Source organism: Ochotona princeps, chromosome 2, assembly GCF_030435755.1.
Source record: "Ochotona princeps isolate mOchPri1 chromosome 2, mOchPri1.hap1, whole genome shotgun sequence".
Lineage (NCBI taxonomy): Eukaryota > Metazoa > Chordata > Mammalia > Lagomorpha > Ochotonidae > Ochotona > Ochotona princeps.
The window spans coordinates 58,057,596-58,080,587 of NC_080833.1; the positions used below are offsets into that span (position 1 = coordinate 58,057,596).

Genomic DNA, 22,992 nt, shown 5'->3' on the forward strand with positions numbered 1-22,992 from the left:
GCGATTTGACACACAAGAATATTACCTTGTGAACATCATATATTAGTCCAGTGAGATCTGCACTGGACTTCTAACATATAGAATTATAAAACATAAATTTGTAATGTGCTGTACACTCAGTCGGTAATGATTTGTTGCAACAGTAGAAAATGAATATACATATACTTCATAACAGGAAAAGAGAGCTAGTATTACAGTGCCCATCCTTGGACAAAATTATTTATGATCTTAGTTCTATAGGGTGTTTCATTAGTTTTGAATATATTACATAATAGTTTGTCCCACTTTTGGAATTCTACCAGATGTTGGGAGAAACTGAACCTATTTTAAATCTCCACAGCAAAGTCCAGAATTGATATTACTGTTTGGATCTTTGCTACATACAAAATGCCTTCCTATTGTCTAGAAGTTAGGAGGTAACTTTTCACCAAACAGTAGCAAGTTAATGCTCTAATTTTCAGAGCAAAAAGATCTGATTAATCCTTACCAAATTTTCCCATCAATGCCAAAGTTCTTTGAAGTCTCAGAGCAAAATTAATTGCTAAAAACGTGACACATTTCTACAATTAACTCTTTCAAAACAGTGTTAAAGCTTCCATATTTCTTATCAATATTCAATGTTATAAAAACCACAAAAATGGGTTGAGATTTATTTGTTTTTTTCATACAACGGCAGTTTTATACAAAAGTAAATTTTAAAAAAATAGAGTACTCTCTTTTGAATGTACTCTTTGGGGAAATATTCTACCTCCACAGATAATGAATGCCGCAGGCCAATATCAAATATAACAGTTATTGTCTTTTGCTTCCATGAATGTAGCAATATGCTGGCTGACAGGATATCTATTTAATGGCAGTAGCAATTTCAACGTTGATGAAATATATTGATTGAAAATATCTAATAAAAATTTAGAAAAAGCAATAAATGTTTTTTGGAAGACTCAGGTTATCATAAGAGAAAATTTCAAAGCAAGTCTTAGAACAGCAATTGGACCCTGCAGAGCCACATGATGGATGAAATTACACCTGCCACAGACACCACATTTGTATTGTTTCAACAGTTAGTTTGTAGGGTATTGTTAGCTCTTCCCTGCACTGCAGATATGATGTTCATAATTTGTCTCCTGTGGTTTGAATTCAAACATTATTAATCATGTTCTTGTAAAATAAACTGAGGAAGAAAAATCAAAAACTGAAGAAAGAGAATCAAAACTTAGCATTGGGGTAAAATAATAGACAAAACAACTTCACCTCCAGCAACCAGAGGTGTAGTATCTTATTTGCAGCAATAACATCGTTCTGCCTATTGCACAGAGACCCTCATAGCTAAGAGAGGGCAAACTGGAGGGAGTAGTCACATACAGAGCTTCCTGGACTGATGGAGCATGAGAACTACGATTGCCAAAAGCAGTGTGCAGATTATAGTTGTTGTCACAACCTGTGCCGTTCAGTGGGCTGGTGCATTAATTTTGCCTTATTTATCAGGCCTTTTCCAAACTAATTTTTTTCTTTCTGAATTTGCCATCTGTGTAATTGAAATTGCCCAAACTGTTTTAACATCACTCTTAACACTAGCATCATTATCCTAAATTTTTATTAGTTTGAACTCTTTTCTTATTGCATAGCTAGCATATAATCATAGTATAAAAATAAGAAAACATATTTAAGCCCAAAGAATCTGATATCTCATTATCCATTATCACTGTTAATAATATAAATAATAACTCGTCATATAAACGTACTTCAAAAAAATATTATCAGAATCATGTCATGTGTAACCTGCCTGCGTCACTAGATATTCATGCATTTTTATGTAGTCAACTAGGACTTCATGTTTAATGACAATATACCATTCTATTGCATGGATTTGCTGTAACTTCTCTAGTCACTGCTGTGCTATTAGTGATTTAAGTATTGTTTGCAATTTTTGTTATTATCCAGCAATTTTCTTTACATTCTATACATCTAAATACTAGCCTAGAAGGTCACAGTGACTTAGAAGTTGCAAAGCCTATCTGTGGCTTCATTTTTTTAAGATTTATTTATTTTTATTGGAAAAGGCAGATTTACAGAGAAAAAATCTTTCACCTACTGGTTCACTCCCCTAAGTGACCGCAACAGCCAGATCTGAGCCGATCTGAAGCAAGGAGCAAGCAACTTCTTCCAGGTCTCATGCAAGTGCAGGATCCCAAGGCTTTCGGCCATCCTCTTCTGCTTTCCTAGGTCATAGCAGGAAACTCGATGGGAAGTGGAGCATCCAGGTCAAGAACCAGCACTTATATGGGATCCCAGTGCATGCAAGGCTAGGATTTAGCCACTAGTCTATCACACCAGGTCTTGCAGCTTCATTTTAAATGGGAGAGAAAACATTAAAATCAGAAGGATAAAAATCATTCAAAAGCATAAGTTTATAAGTTTCAAAAAGATTTGAAATTATAAGGGAAATATGGGTAAACGTTGTATAATTTGGGTTAGTTTGTTAAACCATTTACATTACATACATACATACATATATAGAAGTATGGGTTAAAGTAAAAGTCATTAAGTTTACAGCCCCACCAAATATCATGATTTTCTAAATACTAAACAGGAATATTAAAATGTTATTTTATAAAGAATTCTCTAAAATTTAAAATAATTATACCTATAGTGAAATTAATTCACAAACTTTAAAATTCATCTTTTCCAAGTGTAATACTATAATTAATAGTTTATGCATATTCAGAGTTTTGTAACAACTACCAATTAAATTTCATAACTTTTTATGTTTTATTTTTCCATGGTAAAATCACTCCTTTTAGTTTTGATGATGTCTACATAGTTGACCAGGATGGGAAGAGGCAAGGATTAAGGAAAAGTGGATGAGAGCATTATTTCCACATTTTCCTTTTCTTCTTCTTATATCTGGGAGGAGGAGGAAGATAAGGGAAGAAGCAGCACCTAGCCTCCCAACTGCCTTGGTACCTGGGGATGGGGAACAGCCACCCGATGTCATCCCTGATATGGAGCATGCTCCAAGGACTCTACTCAAGTGGTTTCAATAGTTCTGAAATGCTGTCAATCTCACCACTCCAAGGATGAGGCAATCCTTCCAAGATTCAGTGGTTGACACAATATACCTATAGTCTCCAATCACCCAGATATTTGCCTGCCCAGGATAGTTGACCAATTTATTTTGCCCACCTTCTTTTTTTAATATATATATTTTTATTATATTTTTGAGAATCTTTACATAGTTAATTACAGTAAAAAGGTTCAGGGGCTATAGGGAAGTGGGTAAGACTATTTTTGGCCACCTTCATCTGCTGTGATACCAGATGTCCTCCTCAGGGTCCAGTGGACTGCCATATCTTCCATGTGTATCTGGGTATGCCATCTATTGTTGTGACTTAGCCAGGGAGAAGGCCCAGTTCTGAATCATGCACTTAACTCTCAGACCACAGAGTATGGAATTCTGCCCATGGTTAGAGTTCTGAGTCCAGCAGTTCAGTTGGTGAGAATCCCCAAAGAAATCTTCTCTGAAGAGATCCAGACCTGATTCTTGTGTGCTTGCCAGTATGGAGTCTGATTCTGTCACTCACATCAGCCTACACACACACACACACAGGTTGTTTCAGTTACTGAATCAGTTCTGTTTCCAGGGCAGTCTCTTAAAAAACAATGGATGCTACAGCCCGGCCTAACTGTGCTCACCATACATTCAGGCTTCATGTACACCAGCAGGAGCTGCAGCCATGTCAGAGCAACCCCAAATAACCCACACTAGGCCCATCCTATCCCTGTTTCCCGTGCTTGCCTATATGTACAGCAGACTGACTCAGTCTGTCCCACATCCCATTCAGCTCTCATACATGTCAATGCACATTGAAGTGTAGCTCAGTCCAACCACCCACACTATCCAGTCCTCACTCACAGTGGCAAGTGCCACTATCTATCTAGCCAGGCCTGCTCCCAGCCCTGGTTCTCATGCTCACCATTGAGAGTTGCAACCCATCAGAGAAGCGTCCACAGTTTGCTTACTGGACCCACTCCAACTCCAGATCTTACACTCTCCAGGTAGTTCTTCACTATAGCTTGATAGGATTTACCCCCAATCCCAGCACATGCCAGCTGATGCTGCAGCAAAGTCCAACCAGCCTTCATTTACTTGGGCTCATTTACTTGGGCTCATTTACTTGGGTACAGTTGGTTACCCCAGCCTGACTCTCCCGTTAACCCAGTTCTCATGCAGGCCAATAGGTGTTGCATTGCTTCCCTGCCTGGTCTGCCCCTAATGCTTGTTCTCACACTCACCAGTGGGAGCAGTAGCCCAGCAGAGGAATCCCCCGCAGCCCCTCTATTGAACTCACACCACCCTCCAAGTCTCATGTGTGCTGATAGGTGCTGCATCCCATCCTGACATGGCCTACCTCACATCAACATTTGCAAGTAGGTGCTGTAGCCTGGTCCAGCCTGGTCTACCCCAGCTCCAGCTCATGCCCAGCCCATCCAGTCCCCAGTCCTGGCCCTTACATGAACTGACTGATATTTGCCCTGCACCCTGTCCTGGCCCACCCTCAGACCTGACCCACATGTATGCCAATAGATATTATAACATAGTAGGTCTGGGCAGCTCCCAGCCTTGATTGTTGTGCTCACCCGCAGGGACTGCATCCTGACAGAGGAGTTCCCCAAGCTCCTCTATCAGGTCTCTTCCCAGTGGCAGATCCTGCACACACCAGTGCGTCCTTGGCCCAGCCTGATTTGGCCCACCTCCTGTCCTAGCAGGAGCTATGGCCTTTTCCAATCAGCCCATATCCATTCTCATTCTTACTGTTGAGTGCTACAGCCCAGTCACACCTGGTCCATGTCCAGACACAGCTCTAGCATGGCTCAGTGGATACTGAGATATAGTCCATCCCATCCTATATCCACCCTGGCTCTCACAAACACCAGTGGGTACTATAGTCTAGCCCAGTCTGGCACACCATAAACCCTGTCCACACGCATGCTGAGGGAAACTGCAGTTATGTTCAGCCCAGATCACAGCCCTCCTTTTGGTTCCCACACTCATCAGTGGGAACCACAACCCAGTTGGGGTTCCCTCGGCTCCCAATTAGACCTGGTCTCAGACACCAATACTGGGCATGCCACTGGCTGCTCTAACCCAGTTAGGCATAGCCTATTCCCTGTGTTGGCCTTTGCCATCAAATGCTGCAATCTTACCTGTCTCAGCCTGTTCCCAGTTGCAAATCTCACTGGCAGGTGCTATAGTCTTGCCCTTCCCAGTCTACTCCCATCCCTGGCTCATGCAAACCGATAGGTGTGATAACCTTGCCTGGCATGACCCACACTCCAGTCTGACTCCTACAGTGAGCCAGCTCCTCCAGTGAGCTAAGGTTGGCCTGACCCTTCCTGGGCTTCCCCCCTCCAGAGCCAACCCACACGTTTGCCAATGAGTGGAGCTACCTTGCCCAACCTGATCAGCACCCAGTCAACTCAACAGGCTCACTAGTGGGAGCTACAACCCACCAGAGGAGTTCCCCAAATTCCTCCACCAGGCCCACTCCCAGACTTAGATCTCACATGTGCCAGTGGGTACTAGGCCCTTACCTGGCATAGTCTGCCCCCTTCACCCCAACCTTATATGAGCTAGTGGATGTTGCAGCCTAGCCCACCCCACACCCTATTCTTGGGTACACCTGTGGGTGCTACATCCTGGACCAGCCCAGCCTGTTCCCAATCCCAGTAATCTCTGTGTGTCAGAGGGTTCCATGGTCATGCCTAGCTCAACCCATCAGCACTCCCAGCTGTTAAGCAAACCAGCAGATATTACAGTTCCACAGGGGTGGGCCCATGTACCCACCACAGAATCTGCCCCAGACCTGATTCTCTTGTGTGCTGGTTAGTGTCATGGCCTGGCCTAACATCATCCGTTCCGTATTCTGACTCTCACTGGTGGGTACTGGTGGGTACTGTGATCTAGCCTCGCCAGGTAGGGCCCTGGTCCTACCTTTTGTGTGCACCAGTGGGTGGTTGATGCTTACTAACCCAATTTAGATCTCCCACTTGGGTGGGTGCATCACTCTTATAATGGTTTTAAGATTCATCCATGCTATAGCATGTGTCAGTACTTCAGTCTGTTTTATTTCCAAATAATATTCCATTCCACACCATCATAAATTGGTGCAAATTTTTTACAGTTGCTGTCTATCATTAATACTTGCCAGGCTGCTTTGTCATGACCGTTTTTGACTCATTGGAGTTAGAAACTGTTCCATATCTCTCTGTATATCATCAAATCAATAACCAGTGTGGTAGGGATTCAGCAAATGTTTGCTTTATTTATTTGACTGTTTCATAAATTAGATTCACTTCTATGAGTATTTTTAAACAATATAGACATCAACTTTATTTAAATGCATGTTGAAGTTTTCTTATGTTTGATTTTCTTCTATATAATTAATATTAAAATTCATATTACTGCATGCATACATAATTCTAGTTAACAATTTCAAGCACATGCTGAATTTATAACCAAATAGAAGACTTTTAGTAAAACCGTTTATTTAAAGTCAAAGTTACAAATAGAGAGGGAAACAAAGGGAAAAAAGAGAGGGATAGAAATAGAGAGGGAAAAATCTTCAATCAGTTGGTTCATTCCCTAGGTAGCCACAACTTTTGTCCAAGCCCAAGCCAAGAGCCAGGAACTTCATCTGAGTCTCCCATGTGGGTGGCAGGGGCTCAAGCACTTGGACCATGTTCCACGGCTTTGTGCAGACCATTATGAGAGAGCTGAATCAGAAGTAGACCAGCTAGGATTAGAACTGGCTCTATATGAAGTGCTGACATCCCAGACAGTCCCTTTATATTCTGTACCACAACACCAGCCCCGTAGGAGACATTTTTTTATGTTAAATGTTTACATTTTTAATGCAAAAGCTCCCAGCACCTGGTTTCAGATCAGCTCTGCTCCAGCCATTGTGGCCTTTTGAGGAATGAACCTGTGGGTGAAAGATCTTTCTCCCTGCCTCTCCTTCTCTTCATAAATTTCCCAAGGAAAATAAATAAATTGTTTAAAAAAAGGATTTTTTTTTTTTTTTTTGCAGAAGAACACATTGCTTTCATTAAACCTGGTTGGGTGAATGATGCCTTGCTTAAAAATACAATATTAATCTTGAAGCTTACCTGTGTAAACTTTAACTATTTTTATTTATTTATAATCTGAATGAAAATTTGTTTAAGTAGTAGATCTAGGTTTTGGTAATAGAATCCTAACCTTTGTTACTTCTGACTTATAGGGTATCTTTGTTACTAGGGTTCAGCCTGATGGACCAGCATCCAATCTACTACAGCCTGGTGATAAAATCCTTCAGGTAAGACAAATAAAAGCAATTCATGCAGATGTCAACACTGACATGAATGTGTAGCCATGGTATTGAATTAAATAGCTTGAGTAATGTGATTGGAAATAAGTCCTTTTTTCTTTTCTTCTTTTCTTCTTCTTTTTTTTTTTTTTTTTTTTGTTTTTTTTCTTTACTATCATGTGGTTAAGAAGCAAGTTAAAGCATTTCAATCTGATATAATTCCATATCCCTAGCACCTTATATGGAATCTAATACTTAAGTGTCCTATGCTTTAGTTCAACTACGTGGAGTTACTTAATAATATAAGAACTTAGATTGTAGATACATGTATGTAATAAGTATGATATGTGTTTATCTATGCATAGCTAAAAATAAAAGTAATAAATTAAATGTACCCAAATGGGGTCATGGTGAAAGTATAGATAAGGAAGAATTGATACACATTTACTTTTTCAACAGTATGACTGAATGCTGTGAGACTTGTTTTATATGCCTTTCTTGTCCCCAGATAAGCAAAAGTTCACCTGTAAACACGATGACTTTTCAGGACGTATTTTCTAGCGAAAAAAGCATATGGCTCTGCATGCCAAAAAAGGATCAAGCTAGTAAACAGTTAAGGAAATGCTTGGCCACTTGATATTAGTAAGAGGTACTTTGATCATTTCTTACATTACAGGAAAAGTTCTTTGACACTATCAATATAAAGATTCAGTATTTTAATCTTGATCATAGAAACTTATCACTGTTTTAAAAAAACAAGATACCTTGAATTTCTGATATTTGGCTATTTCTAGCAATTATAAAGTGGCTTAACATAATACATTGAAGATTTACAGGCACTGAGATGCCTGAACATGTGAGAAAGGAAATTTAGTTCATCAATGCCAGAGCAATTCTAAGAATGTAAAGGCCCCTCAACTCAGCTCTGAGAGAATTTTTATGTGCCACAATCTGAACTCTCTCAAAAAATTCCAGTAAAACAGATAACCTGTGTAGCCCAATACACATGTTTAGCAAGATCACTTTCACATTTTCCTCTCAGAAGTGTTGTAAAGCACCTATTAAAATCATTATCAGGGCCCGGCGCCGTGGCCTAGCGGCTAAAGTCCTCGCCTTGAACACACTGGAACCCATATGGGTGCCGGTTCTAATCCCAGCAGCTCCACTTTCCATCCAGCTCCCTGCTTGTGGCCTGGGAGAGCAGTCTAGGATGGCCCAAAGCCTTGGGACCCTGCACCCGTGTGCGAGACCTGCAAGAAGTTTCTAGCTCCTGGGTTCAGATTGGTGCAGCTCTGGCTGTTGTAGTCACTTGGGGAGTGAATTATCAGATGGAAGATCTTCCTGTCTCTCCTCCTCTCTGTATATCTGACTTTATAATAAAAATAAAATGAATCTTTTAAAAAATCATTATCAGGCATAGTAGGCTAATCTTCCACCTTGACACTGGCATCCCGTATGGGTGCCAGTCCAGGTTCCAGCTATTCACTTCCAATCCCACTCCCTACTTATGACCTGGAAAAGCAACTGAGGAACCCAGGTCTTTGGGCTCCTGAACCCATGTAGTAGACACAGTGGAAGTTCCTAACTCCTGGCTTTGGTTCATCTCAGCTCTGACCATTGAAGCCATTTGGGTAGTGCATAGATGGGAAATGTGTGTGTGTGTGTGTGTGTGTGTGTGTGTGTGTGTGTGTGTGTGTGTGATTGTGTGTCCTTCTCTCTGTAACTTTGCCTTTCAAATACAAATAAAATAAAACTTTAAAAAAATAAATAAAGGTAATAGATTTACTTGATTTAAACAAAAACATATATGATTAGCTACCCAAGTGTTGAAACACAACACCCCACAGCACTGTGACAGCAGAAGTATCCAACAACCTGAATCTGTTCCATACAGACAGAAAACAAATAGAGCAATTGATATTTTGAGCTAGATTATCAAAACAAGGTGAAAATTTTTACCACTTTATTATGGAAACTATGTTTTTGGATAGTCTAACTAATTCTTTGATCTTTAGCTTTCCCATCATGCCTTTGAGTTTCCAACTTGGTCATTTATAAATTAAACTATAGTTTATACTATGTTTGCAATCCCTGTCTGCTCAAAACTCTGTTCAGTAGTTTTAATCATAGAAAAGGCAACCAGGGATAAATAAACAACAGAATTCTGTAACTCTGAGTACATGCTGCTCACTAGCAAAGGAAACTGCTGGTTAGCTTTCTCTGCACTAGATTGCAAAGAAATTAGTCAATCTCAGAACCCTATTAATTAACAAATTAACTCTAGAATTAGAATGCTAGCCTAGGTAGAGAAGCATTCCATACCTTAACACAAGACTGAATTTCCCTCATGCATTACATAAGTGGCAAAAGAAACATTTCTCTTCTGCTTACATTCAGAAATAAATGTGTGTATAGCTATAGATATGGATACATATAGATATATAGATATGTATGCACCATTGCAACATTATATTTATTAAACTCATCTACCTGTACCTATTCTTAATATGGGAAAATAAGAAATTAATGTCTGTTTGCTGGGTACTAGAAAGCCGTTGGACGTGAGGGTTCAGATTTCTCATCCCTGAGAGCAACAACAAAGCTTCCAAAGGAATGGTTTCCAAATACAAAAAGTAAGAAGGAGTTGTAAGTCCAAACAGGTGAAAGCTAAGTATACTCTATGATTTCTAGCTGTCTCTCCTACCCATAAATGATGATCAAGAATGATAATTTTGTAGTTGTTGTTGCTACAGAACTGATTTGTATCTGGCACAATAAAGTCAAAGTCCACTTTTTATAAATAGGAGAAAGAAGCACATAAATCTTATATATATCAGTGTATTTATAATTTCTTTCATATTAATTAAAGAGAATGCAAGTGATGAATTACTTATTAAAGAAAGAAATTAGAATGACTAATTCTGAATTTTTAAAAAAAAACTAGGGAAAGAGTTTACTGAGTGACCTAATACTTAGAAGACCGATATTATGTGTTCTCAATGGAATGCATTTATTTACAAAACTTAATGACAATACAAATCTTAAAAAAGAAAGGTAAAAGGAAGAATAAAGTGAATGAATGCCATGCGGTCCACAGAAACTGAAGAATAGTAAACTTCCTTTGGGACTAGGGAGAGGAGCTTTTTCTGGTCCTTACTTAGGTTCCAACTTTGGATCCCCATCCTCTCTTGCAATGATCATCAGGGCCGCTCCGGAGGGCCCCCCCCCCGCAAAAAAAGCAAACAAATAAAATTAAAATAGATAGAGAACAACAAGGAAAGCTTAGAATCAGACAGGAAACAGTCAGCGTGGATTCACATTTACCTTTCTAGGCAGGACACGAAGATTAGTTACTCCTCACTAGGGTATTGAAGATTTCTCTGCACACCCCTCCTAAAACTGTTCTGCACCTCAACTGTTGACATATGCCTTGTTAGAGTTATAACCCAGTTTAGACTATCCTAAAACTCGTCAAGTTCAGCAAAAGTATGCTTCAACACTATAAACTGCTGAATACTAAAATGAAAATAGTCACGAGACAGCTGAATAGTACCCTATAGCAGCCGGTTCTGTGTATAAATTAAAATTGAAATGTCAATGAAGTAGTCACAGGATGTGATTAAGAACTTGCATTTTTTTAACATATTGGTTACTCAATACCATGTCAATTAATTCCATAATGTTGTAAATTGTTGTTGTTGTGTTGGGGCTTTTAATTGATTGGGATGATATTCTGCCAGCTCTGCATTCAGACCAGAGATGGTCTCCCCAAGAAACCGTTGAATTTATCTGGACAATAAGATGCTGGACTCTATGCATGGCATATGTTTGTAAAGAAAGAATCTTGACTGAATTTGAACTGTAATACTGCAACAAGGTGGAAGATTCCACCATAGGGGGAGGGAACGGAGAGGGATTGGGGGACTCCCAGAGCCTATGAAACTGTGTCACATAATGCAATGTAATTAATTTTTAAAAACTCCATATAAATAAATAAATAAGTAAATAAAAATAAAGTTCCCAAGGAGTTGAGAACTTGCAATGGACTACCTCATTGTTATGCAAAGGGTCTCAGATGCCCTCAGCCAATCTCCTGTTTTACATTGTAAAGATGAATCTTGTATCCCAACTACAATTTAATGTTGAAGTTTTATTCTAAGGATAAAACAAATGTGTTCACTTAATATTCATGATTCATTTGGTAATGTGTCTTAAAAATTAATAGCATGCGGGCTTGGCAGCGTGGCCTAGTGGCTAAGGTCCTCGCCTTGATCCCATATGGCCGCTGGTTCTAATCCCTGCAGCTCCACTTCCTCTCTGTCTCTCCTCCTCTCAGTATATCTGACTTTGTAATAAAAATAAAATAAATCTTAAAAAAAATTAATAGCATGCATAATGTTGTGCTTTTAATGAAAGGGTTTGAACATTCCTTATAACAAAAAAAAATTATTTATTTATTTATTTATTTATTTGATAGAGTAACAGAAGAGAGGAGAGAGTGAGAGAGAGAGAGGAGATAGTCATTTCTTCGTCTGCTGGTTCACTACCAAACTGATCTCAATGGCCAGGGCTGGGTCAGGCTGGTGACGGAATCCAGGATCCAGGAGTTTCTTCCATTGGTCCAGGAGCTTGACCCATCTTCCATTGCTTTCTCAGGCATATTAGCAAGGAACTAGATTAGAAGTGGAACAGACATTCAAATCAGTACCATGTGGGAGGCCAACACTGCAGCTCATGGTTTACTCCACTGCACCATGGCACCAGCCCCGATGACAATTAAGGAGTTGAGATAGTAAGAGATACACCTTCTCCAAATCTGCCCCTAGCCGTTAATTTACTAGATAATATTTATGTTGTGTGTGTTTTACTCCTACTTTTCTTACCTACCATTTTTCATTCTGCTGTGATTATCAGAATGCTATTTGAATTACATGAACATGTGTGCATTAAGTTAGGATGATATTAATTAAATACACACCTATGATTTTTCTGTCATTTCACTTTTCATTTTTGCAAAACAGACTATAATTATTGAGCTTATTCAAGTGACTTACAGTGTGACACATGAAAACAGCTCTAAGCTGGGAGAACTGGCCCTTCCCAGCCTCACTAGATGCTTTAGAATTTTATTATCTAGAGAGATAGAAAGATACTGAAAGATAGTAACAACGCCACCTCTATCTTGACTAATGCCATAAGGAGAATATCATTAGAAGCTCCAGAACAGGTGAAACAGAAGCTGTGTGCCCTGAGAAAACTCATAGCCTGGGAGACAACATGAATGTACCATTAGAAATCAAATAATTGATTCATAATTCAGAAAAAGATATTATGAATAATGTTAATGAGTTGAATGATTGATATATGACAAGTTTTCTTGGGAAATAGAGTGGGTGATCATTCACCAGAAAAAAAAAATACAAGGTGTTAGCCCTTTATCTCCTTGCCTTATCCAGTAAGTCAGCAGGTGAATTGGGTAGGTGAATCAGTGGAGAGTATGGATAGTGGAGGGGTGCAGAGTATGGAGACTGAGTATGGTGGGAACTGGAGAAAAGGGAGTTTGTCTCTAGTGAAACAAGAGTTCCTTTAACCAAGAGGAGAGGATGGTAAATAGGTAGAAGGAACACTTTTTGAGGGGACTGCCGTGTATTAAAGAGGAAGATCCCAGGCTCATGTATTAAAGTCACAAAAAAAATAGTTTTTCATCAAGTTGGACAGCGGGTAATTATGGATTGAGAGAGATGGGAGGATCCAGCTTTCAAGGATCAGACTGAGAAGTAAAATTAAACTCTCTAGATATTGAATTGACACATTTGTAGATAGTTGGGTCTTTGGACCACATACTTGGTGCTGTATCTGTATAGAACCATTGAATCAGTGGCTCACAACTTCCTTATCTACATGAAGTTTTGTGCTCCTTTAGTAACCAGTAGATGCATGTTTAGCTGTTAACAGAATTATCTTACTTAGATAAGTAAGTCCATGCTTTAAATGCCATGTTATTTACTCTTAAAATGTGTTTTGCAGTTGGAGTCTTTCACTTATTCTTTTTGACCATCAAGACAAAAGACTTTGGGCCCATACACATTGTCAGAAGCAAAAAGGCATAGCCTATGGCTTCATAGGGCAGTATGAGAAAATAATCTCTTTAAAATACAGGAACAGGAGAAGCACAGTAGCATGGCAGGCTGATTCTCTGCCCTTGACACTGGCATGCCATATGAGCACCTGATCATGTCCCAGCTGTTCCACTTCCAATCCAGGTCCTTGCTAATTCCTGGGACAGCAGCACAGGATAGCTCAAAGGCCTTGGGTCCCATCACCCATGTGAGAGATCCAGAAGAAACTCCAGTCTCCCAGACCAATCACTGGGGAGTGAACCAGTGGATGAAAGAATCTACTCTATTTCTGCCACCATCTTTGACTCCCAAGTAAATAAATACATCTTTTACAAAATAACATAATAAAAATAAAAAGAGTCTATTACTGTGGCATACCACATTAAATTGTTTGCAGAGCAGGCATTATGTACGCAATGTTTCCCAGAATTATCCCTTAAGAAATCTGAAAAAAGAAGTTGTGGTTAAGTATGTTTCACAGCCACCACATACTCTATGCCTCATTTCAGGATTTCACAATGTACTAAGAAACTAAGGACTCTGAGAAGTCTTACAAACATATTTTCCAGGAAATTTGGCCATATAGCACTACTAAGAGCACATTTTGGGATATGTTTGTTATACGAACAAATTAATTGACTCCTGACTTTTTCTCAGAGTGTGGAGAATCACAATCCTCACCATAAGTAAAGAACAAGTTCAATAAGGCTAGCAGTATAACACAGCAAGTCAAGTAGCCACTTGTAACGCTGGTATTTCTTGTTAGAATGCTAATCAAATCCCAGGTGCTCCACTTTTGAACCAACTTCCTGCTAATGTGCATAGGAAGACAGCAGAAAATAGCCTAAGTACTTGCCATTAAAATAAATGTATATAGACATGGTTTCTTCTCTAAAGAAATGTTAGACTATGTATCGCTTCTCTGCCTTTTGACTAAGATCAAGTGTAGAAATGTTAGACTATATTTTATTTTTGTTTATAAATTTTTAAATATCACCTCAAAAACGGTAAAAAAAATTTTTTTGAAAAAAATTTTATGGGTAAAATTAAGTGTTGAGGGAGCAAACGTTAGCCTACCAGTTAGGATGCCTGCACTCTACATTAATTGATTTTGACTCCTGGTTTCAGCTTCCAACCAGTACATTCCCTGCAAAGGAGAGGTAATCAAAAAGATTCCTGTCATATAGTTCTGGGCTCCTGGCTTCTAATTAGCCTTAAAGGCTTTTGGGCAATGAACCAATTGATGAGATCTCTCTAAATCTCCCTCTGCCTCTACCTAACTTTCTCCTTGTTTTTGGTGTGTGCCTCACTCTACCCCACCCTCCTTCCCAAAAGTTAAAAAAAAAGAAATGTTTCAAGTTAACCACTGGACTTTTTAAAATGAACACAATATATTTGAAATTTCACTAAAATAATTTTCATCAGTGACAAGAATTCGATGCAATTTTGTATCTCATTTACTGGTTGAAAAGTAAAATTGCCAAAGACTTTCTCGGGTAAAGGGAGAAATCAACCATGAAATTCTTGGTGTTCAGAATAATTATTGCTTATTATGATACAATACATTGCATGACAAGATTTTCTTAAAATATACAGCTTGATCAGAAGGCAATGAAAATACAGTTACATAATGTGTATAGTTTTATATGCTGAAGTTACACTGCATATCATCATGTTTTGTTAGTTATATATAAACTAGCACAACTAATTCAGAATTTTTGAAAGTAACCTTTGCAAGTCAAAAAAATAGTTATTTAAGTATTACTTAAAACATAAAAAAACAGTAAAAACAAGTTTATTAGCTTCACTGTGTTCTTCATAGTTTGGCTGATATTTAAATAACATTAAGTAGTTTTATTATTGTCATTAAAACCACATAACAACCCTGAAAAGTTTCCGTTTGTTGACGGATATCATAACTTACTTGCGCTCTTTCCAATGTTGATTCTTTGGACAAATTTTACTGAAGGCATCATAGTCATTTCGTTTCTCTATTTATTTATTTGGTGATTTATTTGGAAAATACTCATCAAATCTCCACTACATACAAATTGTTGCAATAAAAAATGTGAACAGTATAATGAAGAATGTAACTAACGTCCTCCCTTTACACATATAGCCCAGGAAGTAGACTTGCCCATGATTAAATGAGCAGAAAATGAAAGAGAACCTGTACTATCCAAGAGGTAACTGCCAGACATTTGGCAAAATGAATCCCTCCAGTGTGCTTTTTAAGAGCATGATATCCACCAAAATGGAGACCAAGCTGGCAACAAATAAGTGATTGACTTTACAGGATTTTTTTTTCCATAGAAAAAGTAAAAGGAATAGTATGACTTATTGGGAAAATGACTTGAAAATCAAGGTAGAAAATTGATTTGTTGGAGATGTTTATCTGATGTTTGATAAAAAAGAAAATAAGCATTTAATGTGACAGTCCAGATCCCCCTTGGAGTGTTGACATCCCATGTGACAATGCCTGAGTTCAAGTCCCAGCTCTGCTTCAGAATCTACTCTCCTGCTAATGTGTACCCCAAAACTAGAGTAGATGATGGCTGAAGTAGTTCAGTCCTTGCCAGTAATTCAGTTCCTGGCGGTTAGCTTTGACCTGGCCCAGCATCTGCTGTTAGGGAAATTTGAAGAGTGCATCAGCAAAGGGAAGATCTTTCTGTGCAAGTCTCTGCCATCCAATAAAATAAAAACGAATACGCAAATCATTTAAATAAGATAAGAGCAGATAAGTAAATTTTTTTAGAATTGATGTTTGACAGTCCCTGTGTCTCTCTCATTTTTTTAATTTTTATTTTGCATGACCAACAGGCTCAGGGATTGCCCTTTCTCTCTCCTCATTTACCCTCCCCACAACCATTTTTCTCTATATTATTACAATAATAAGTTTATAAGTTTCTATACAAATAAATTTCAAAGTCTTCATTCGAGTACATTCTTACTTCACATCTGTTTTGAGCTTAAATTCGTGATGCTCTCAAGTGCTACAATACACATGCACACTTCAGGCAAAGAGAAATTTTTTGTGTAATTTTGTGAAAGATTTTGTTTTATGAAAGATTTTGATATTACAGTTAAAGCAATTAAGACTCAAAATGCTCTTATATTTTTAAATAGTGGTGTATATTATTCTACTAACTCTGTGACCACGCTTCTCCAAGGGCATTTTTGTTTGGTTTGGTGTTCTCCTTCCTGGTTAAATAAAGAGAACAGATTGCATGCGTCCCATAATACAATTCCAAGAAGACAAAGACTCTTCCTTCACTTTCCTCAGCCTCAATTCCTTTCTCTCTCTCTGCACTATCAGTCTTTTTTTTTTAATTGGAAACGCAGATATACAAAAAGGAGGAGAGACAGAGAGGAAGATCTTCTGTCTGATGGTTCACTCCCCAAGCAGCTGCAACAGCTAGAGCTGAGCCAGTCCAAAGCCAGGAGCTTCTTCTGGGTCTCCCACACAGGTGCAGGGTCCCAAGGCTTTGGGCCATCCTCAACTGCTTTCCCAAGCCACAAGCAGGATGGGAAGTGGAGCTGCCAGGATGAGAACCGGTGCCCATATGGGATCCTGGCACATGCAAGGCGAGGAATTGAGCTGCTACGCTATCTTGCCGGGCCCATCTCTATCAGTCTTTGCAGAGACATAATTTTAATTCACTCTATATTCACAAGCTTAATTCATTAGAAACCATAATTTTCAACAAGTGAAAAGTAGGAAGAACAAAGTTCAATTGGAATATAAACACGGGCTAGAAACAATAAACATATCACATTTCATTCATATACATTTTTTGGTATTCTATACCAAATGTCACATTTGAGAGAAAACATAATATTTGTCTTTCTGAGGCTAGCTTATTTCACTTAAACACAATGGTTTTTAGTTGTATCCATTTTGTTGCAAAAGACTAAGATTTCGTTCTTGTTCTGTGGCTGAGTAGTATCCCATGCAGTATAGTTATCACATGTTTTAATCAAGTCATCAGTTGATAAACATTTGATTTCATGTCTTAGCTACTATAAATTGAGCCGCAATAAACAGAGGTATACAAATTATTGTATGCTAATTTCATTTTGTTTGGTAAATTCTCAGGAGTGGGATGGTTGGATCATTCGGCAGATCTATTTTCAGATTTCGGAGGAATCACCATACTGCTTCTTTAGCTCTTGTACTAGTTTACTGACACCAACAGCGTGTTAGGGCACATTTTCTCCCCAGTCCTCATCAGCATTTATTATCTGGATTTTTGGATTACAGCCATTCTAACTGGAATGAGGTGAAACTTTATCATAGTTTTAATTTGCTTTTACTGATAGCTTGTGATTTTGAGTATTTTTTTTTTTTTTTTTGTCTGCTGGCCATTAGTGCTTAGTTTTAGATAGTAAGAATTGTAGGAGAACTATAGCATCATCTGGAGAATTTCTGCAATGTAAGTGTTAACAGAAAAGCATGGTAGGTTATTTCCTCAGCTTAATATAGACATTTAAAAAGCCAGGAATCAATTGCAGACAGAGAAGTTTTGTTTGCAAAGTGACCAGGTGAACACAGAATGAGGAGAGACAGGGAAAGCACCTCCCAGGAGAGAGCTGGAGGGGGGGTGCCTGGTGAAAGGAGAGAGGGCGAGACACCAAAGGTTTGAGGAAGGATCCTGGGGTTTTAAGCAGTCCCTGACCTCTCCTTGTTGGATGGGACCCACAGGTAAAAGGTCCCCTATTGGTGGTGTTTTAACCAGTTAAGAAATGGCCGGGCAATTCTTGTGCCACCTACTTGAATGTGTGGCCAAGATTTCAGCAGGTTTGGATGGTCTCAGTAAGCATCCAAAATGTATCTGTTTAACAAAACAATACCCAAGTACTGAAGGTCTATGGTTCACATTGTTTATAGGAAAGTATTTTAAGTGACTTGTCATAGATTAAATATAGATTATGCAACATATTCAACTATATATATATGTATATATATATATATATATATATATATATGACCCAATATTTAGTAAGAGTACTCTAATTAAAATTCTAAGGTAGGAACTAATTCAAAGTAATGAATGTGAAGTATAATTAAGATTATATAAAGTTTCTACTACTTCTTATAAGACCATGAAACCTTGCCCTTATAACTCTAATTTAATTGCTGTGTGTTTGGTTTGTTCCTTACACCAATAGTTGTACTGATGCAAAATGGGAGATACACCAAAATAAAAAATACATGTTAAATGTTTCAATGCCACCACTTCTCTAGTTTCGTTTCTCTTTTGGGGATCTACAAAGACCTTTGCTATTATTCTTAATTGGTTGTTATACCAACTCTGTGGCCAAGCTTTCTCCATGGCCATTTTTTTAAGCTTTGGATAAGAAAAACAGCAGAATTCCTAGGAAAATTACAGTATGGTGTGGAAAGTTTCTGCAGTAGAAATGGCCATAATGTATTCACTTAACAAAACATTTGTCAAAAGGAAGTGAAAGATAAATCCCAAAAGAAAAAGAGAAAATCCAGAACCCAAGTTCACTAATTATCCATTCTTTAAGCATAAAAGTTTCAGAATATTTTGTCCTTCATCAAATTGTTTCTTGACTTCAACTTAGTAAGCCACCCATTTGCTTCTCATTTTTATTAAATTGCAATTTTTTCTGTACACACATTATTGAACCTATGAGTGTTTTATGTAAAACATAAATGTAGTCAATTGTGGCAGTATTTTAAATTTTCATTGATTTAGCATTAATTCCTCAAGCCCTCTTTTACATTTATATTTTATACATATTTATAATATCATGCATAAGTATAAATTATGAACATTTAGTTTTCAAAACATCATTGGATTTATACTCTGCAATTAATAGTACGAAGTCCAGCTTTTCTTCTTTATTGTTTTCTTTACTTTTTTATTTATTTATTTATTTTATAATCTTACATAGTTAATCAGGGTACAAAGGGTCAAGGGCTACAGGAAAGTAGGCAAGACCATTGTATCCACACTAATATCATCATTTTTTTCCGGGGTCAAGGGAGAAACAAAGGGAGAAGCTCCACCCAGCCTCCCACCCATCCCAGATCCCCAATGTGAGGCACGCTTCGAGGGTCCTACTCAAGCAGTTTCGATAGTTCAATAGTTCTGAATTGCTGCCAATCTCGCCGTACCAAGCACGATGAAATCTATTCAGAATCCACTGGCTGACATAGTCTCTTCATGGTTGGGGTTCTGAGGTCAGCAATTCAGTTGGAGGGATCTCCAAATAAACTTCATCTCAGGTGATCCCGGACCTGATTCTTGTGTGTGCTTGCCAATATAGGGCCCGGCACCATCTGTCGCCCCAATCAGCTTATGCACATGCTGATCGTTGCAGTTGCTGGGTCAGTTCTGTTTCCAGCCCTGTCTTCCACCAGAACCAATGGTTGTTGCAGTCCAGCCTGATCCTGCCCACTTCAGACTCAGTCCTTTTTTTTTTTTATTTTTTTTTCAGCTTTCTCTCTTCATAAACAGAAAACAACCACAAAACCTTACTAGTTGGAATGTCATGATTCTTTTGGTATTTATTTTTACAGCAATAGCCCTACAAAATGCGTAATAGTTTGATTTCCTGTCTGAACTACACAAGATGTAAGCAGATACTCAAATTCGTCATATTAACAAACAGCATAAATTTGTAGCACTCTTCCATCTCAAAGATCAAAGAAGTTTCTCCAGGACTGGGATTTTATTTTCTCTTTCCATCCTACCCCCATTTCTGATTCCCTCTGTCATTGCCTTCCGCTGGCAACAGGATTAATATAATGCTGCACATTAAGAAATAGCTCAATTACTACTAAACAGCATTGTCACTTAAAAGCTCAAAACATTCATTAAGAGTTCACAACTTCCAGAAGAACAGGCTGTGTCAAGAGTTAGACAGCTGACAACTGTGACATAAATTATCACGTTCCCGTAACTGTGTGATCTTAGGTGTTTCATGTACTCTCTCTGATCCTCACATTTTCATCTTTCAAAAACTATGGGTTAGTTGAATGAGGAAAATTTTTCCTTCCTCTGACTTTTTTTTTTAATTTCTGTGGCTTAGTGAAAATTGCATTTCTCAAATTCATGAAAGTGAGTGAGCAATATTAACAGTAACTCACAGTGATTGATTGTTTACCATATGCCAAGCCCTGTCCCAAGACCTGACATATTCACGCATAATCTCAGATAAACTTCCCCAAAGTAACATTCCAGATCCTTCTCTGACAATTTCAAGCTATTCTCAGGTCCTAGTAAAGGTTATTTAACAGGTCTCTTGAGGTTAGAAATATTTTTAAACCATATTTTAAAGTACAGAACAAAGGCAATGTGTATATGAAATATGTATTGCTCCATTCAAAATTGGAAAAACCAACTAACTGGCTATATCATCTGCACTTTTCCAATCTGTCGGTTACTTTTGTTTTCCCAGTCAACTGAGTTCCAGACTGCAATGATCGCAGTCATATAACTGCCAGTCCCAGAGTTGCAAAGGTTTATTCTCACCAACTTTTAATAACGTTGTGTTTTATTTTGGCTTAGTAAACCCTCTTTTTCTATCTTACTAATTCCAATCCAGACAATCCATCATTAGAGGTAGATAAACTGTAGAACTGTGAGTGCCAAAAAGCAGAAAATGTAGCAGTTCTGTGACATCAATGTGAAATGACAGCTGATTGGGATCACAAAATTGTAACCTGGGGATAATTATGTTTACAATGAAATTCAATTACTTATACTGATGATTCTAAACTGTAAGACAAAAAGTGTACTCTCTTGGGCCCGGCGGCATGGCCTAGTGGCTAAAGTCCTCGCCTTGAAAGCCCCGGGATCCCATATGGGTGCCGGTTCTAATCCCGGCAGCTCCACTTCCCATCCAGCTCCCTGCTTGTGGCCTGGGAAAGCAGTCGAGGACGGCCCAGTGCTTTGGGACACTGCACCCGCGTGGGAGACCCGGAAGAGGTTCCAGGTTCCCTGCATCGGATCGGCGCGCATCGGCCCGTTGCGGCTCACTTGGGGAGTGAATCATCGGACGGAAGATGTTCCTCTCTGTCTCTCCTCCTCTGTGTATATCTGGCTGTAATAAAATGAATAAATCTTTTTTTTAAAAAAAGTGTACTCTCTTGTACTACTTCCAGTGCATTTTTCCCCTGAGCAATGGACAGATTGTTTAGGTATACTGGCTTATGTTAAACTTTCAATACAGATAATAAATATAATTTCATTTAGAAATGCGGTAACTAAAAACATTTTTAGCAAAATGGAATGCATTTAAACTTCAAAAATTATTTATTTAAAAAATCACAGAAAACTTTATCATAAGTCAAGATAAGATTAAATTCTACTTCAGGTACACAGCTCTAAATAATATGATTGAAATGTTGACCATGCTAAGAGTGTATGTGATGTACAACACAAAAGCGATAGTCACATGCGGACTTCCAAACTATCTCAGAAAGGCTGCAAAAACCATTCAAAACAACAGAACTGAACAACTACACCAAAGTTTAGCTACCTCTCATTCATCACTATGCCTTTATGAATTGCACAGTGACAAGGACATTGTGGGTATTTGGTAAGTATTCATTGAATTAATAAATGGGATTGAATCAGGATGGAATCGGTTACTTTTGTAGTGGCAATTGTATTATGAATTTTGAAAACAGACAACTTGCTGCTCCATGCTTTCTTGAATCTAATCATTAGGGCAAAGTTAATACAATGTTAAGCCGCTTGCAATAATTCCCCTCTTCTTTGTGTATTTCCAGGCAAATGGACACAGTTTTGTACATATGGAACATGAAAAAGCTGTATTACTACTGAAGAGTTTCCAGAACACAGTAGACCTAGTTATTCAACGTGAGCTTACTGTCTAAATATTTTTTATAAATAGTGAAGATATGTCTAGCCAGAACTAATGTTCAAAAATAAATTTATACATAGAATCAAATTTTGCCAATTGCTGGACCAATGGCAAACGTTAGTGCCAAATGTATAATACTATATGTTAGCACTGATCATCCTTAAAAATGTTAGCTCTATAAATATGATGTTCATGTGGTTATGTATTAGTTTTAATTGTCAGCCTATGGCTGTGCATTGGTGCAGTTTTGTTTTTGTTTGGTTTTTGTTTTTTACCAAGTAAGTTTCTTCTGAAAGTGTTTTTCATATGATTTCGGAGCACGGAAGCACATACAAGCTCTTAATGAATTCTGCTCTCCATCAGAAACACTGCCTCAAAGTTGTATATGCCTTTATATAGAAACTACAGATATAAAAAAATGTAATTCCCATAAAATATTTCTAGCACAAGGTATATGTTGGCATATATACAAAAAGAATATAGAGAAAAACAATATTTTCATAAATGAAACATCTCGGATTGAGAAAGAAAATATATCTTAAACTAAGACTTTACTATATTGAATCTTTTTCAATAAAAATTACATGATAATGCCTTATGAGAGTAACTGTACATATGGTATAAAGTGTTTATATTTGGTTCCATATTCATTTGCTAAATTCTCA

The 22,992-nt window shown here is 38.0% G+C and overlaps 1 protein-coding gene across 1 annotated transcript in view; it reads left to right on the forward strand.

Moving 5' to 3' along the window:
- The window catches only part of LRRC7 (leucine rich repeat containing 7), a 470,136-nt gene extending 447,374 nt beyond the window's left edge, over nucleotides 1–22,762 (forward strand). Inside the window, exons 26-27 of the mRNA XM_036494635.2 lie at nucleotides 7,281–7,355; nucleotides 22,233–22,762. Coding sequence (XP_036350528.2) covers nucleotides 7,281–7,355; nucleotides 22,233–22,340 — 183 coding nt within the window. The 3' untranslated portion in view covers nucleotides 22,341–22,762. The remainder of the gene's footprint in view (nucleotides 1–7,280; nucleotides 7,356–22,232) is intronic.
- The last annotated feature ends 230 nt before the right edge of the window (nucleotides 22,763–22,992 follow it).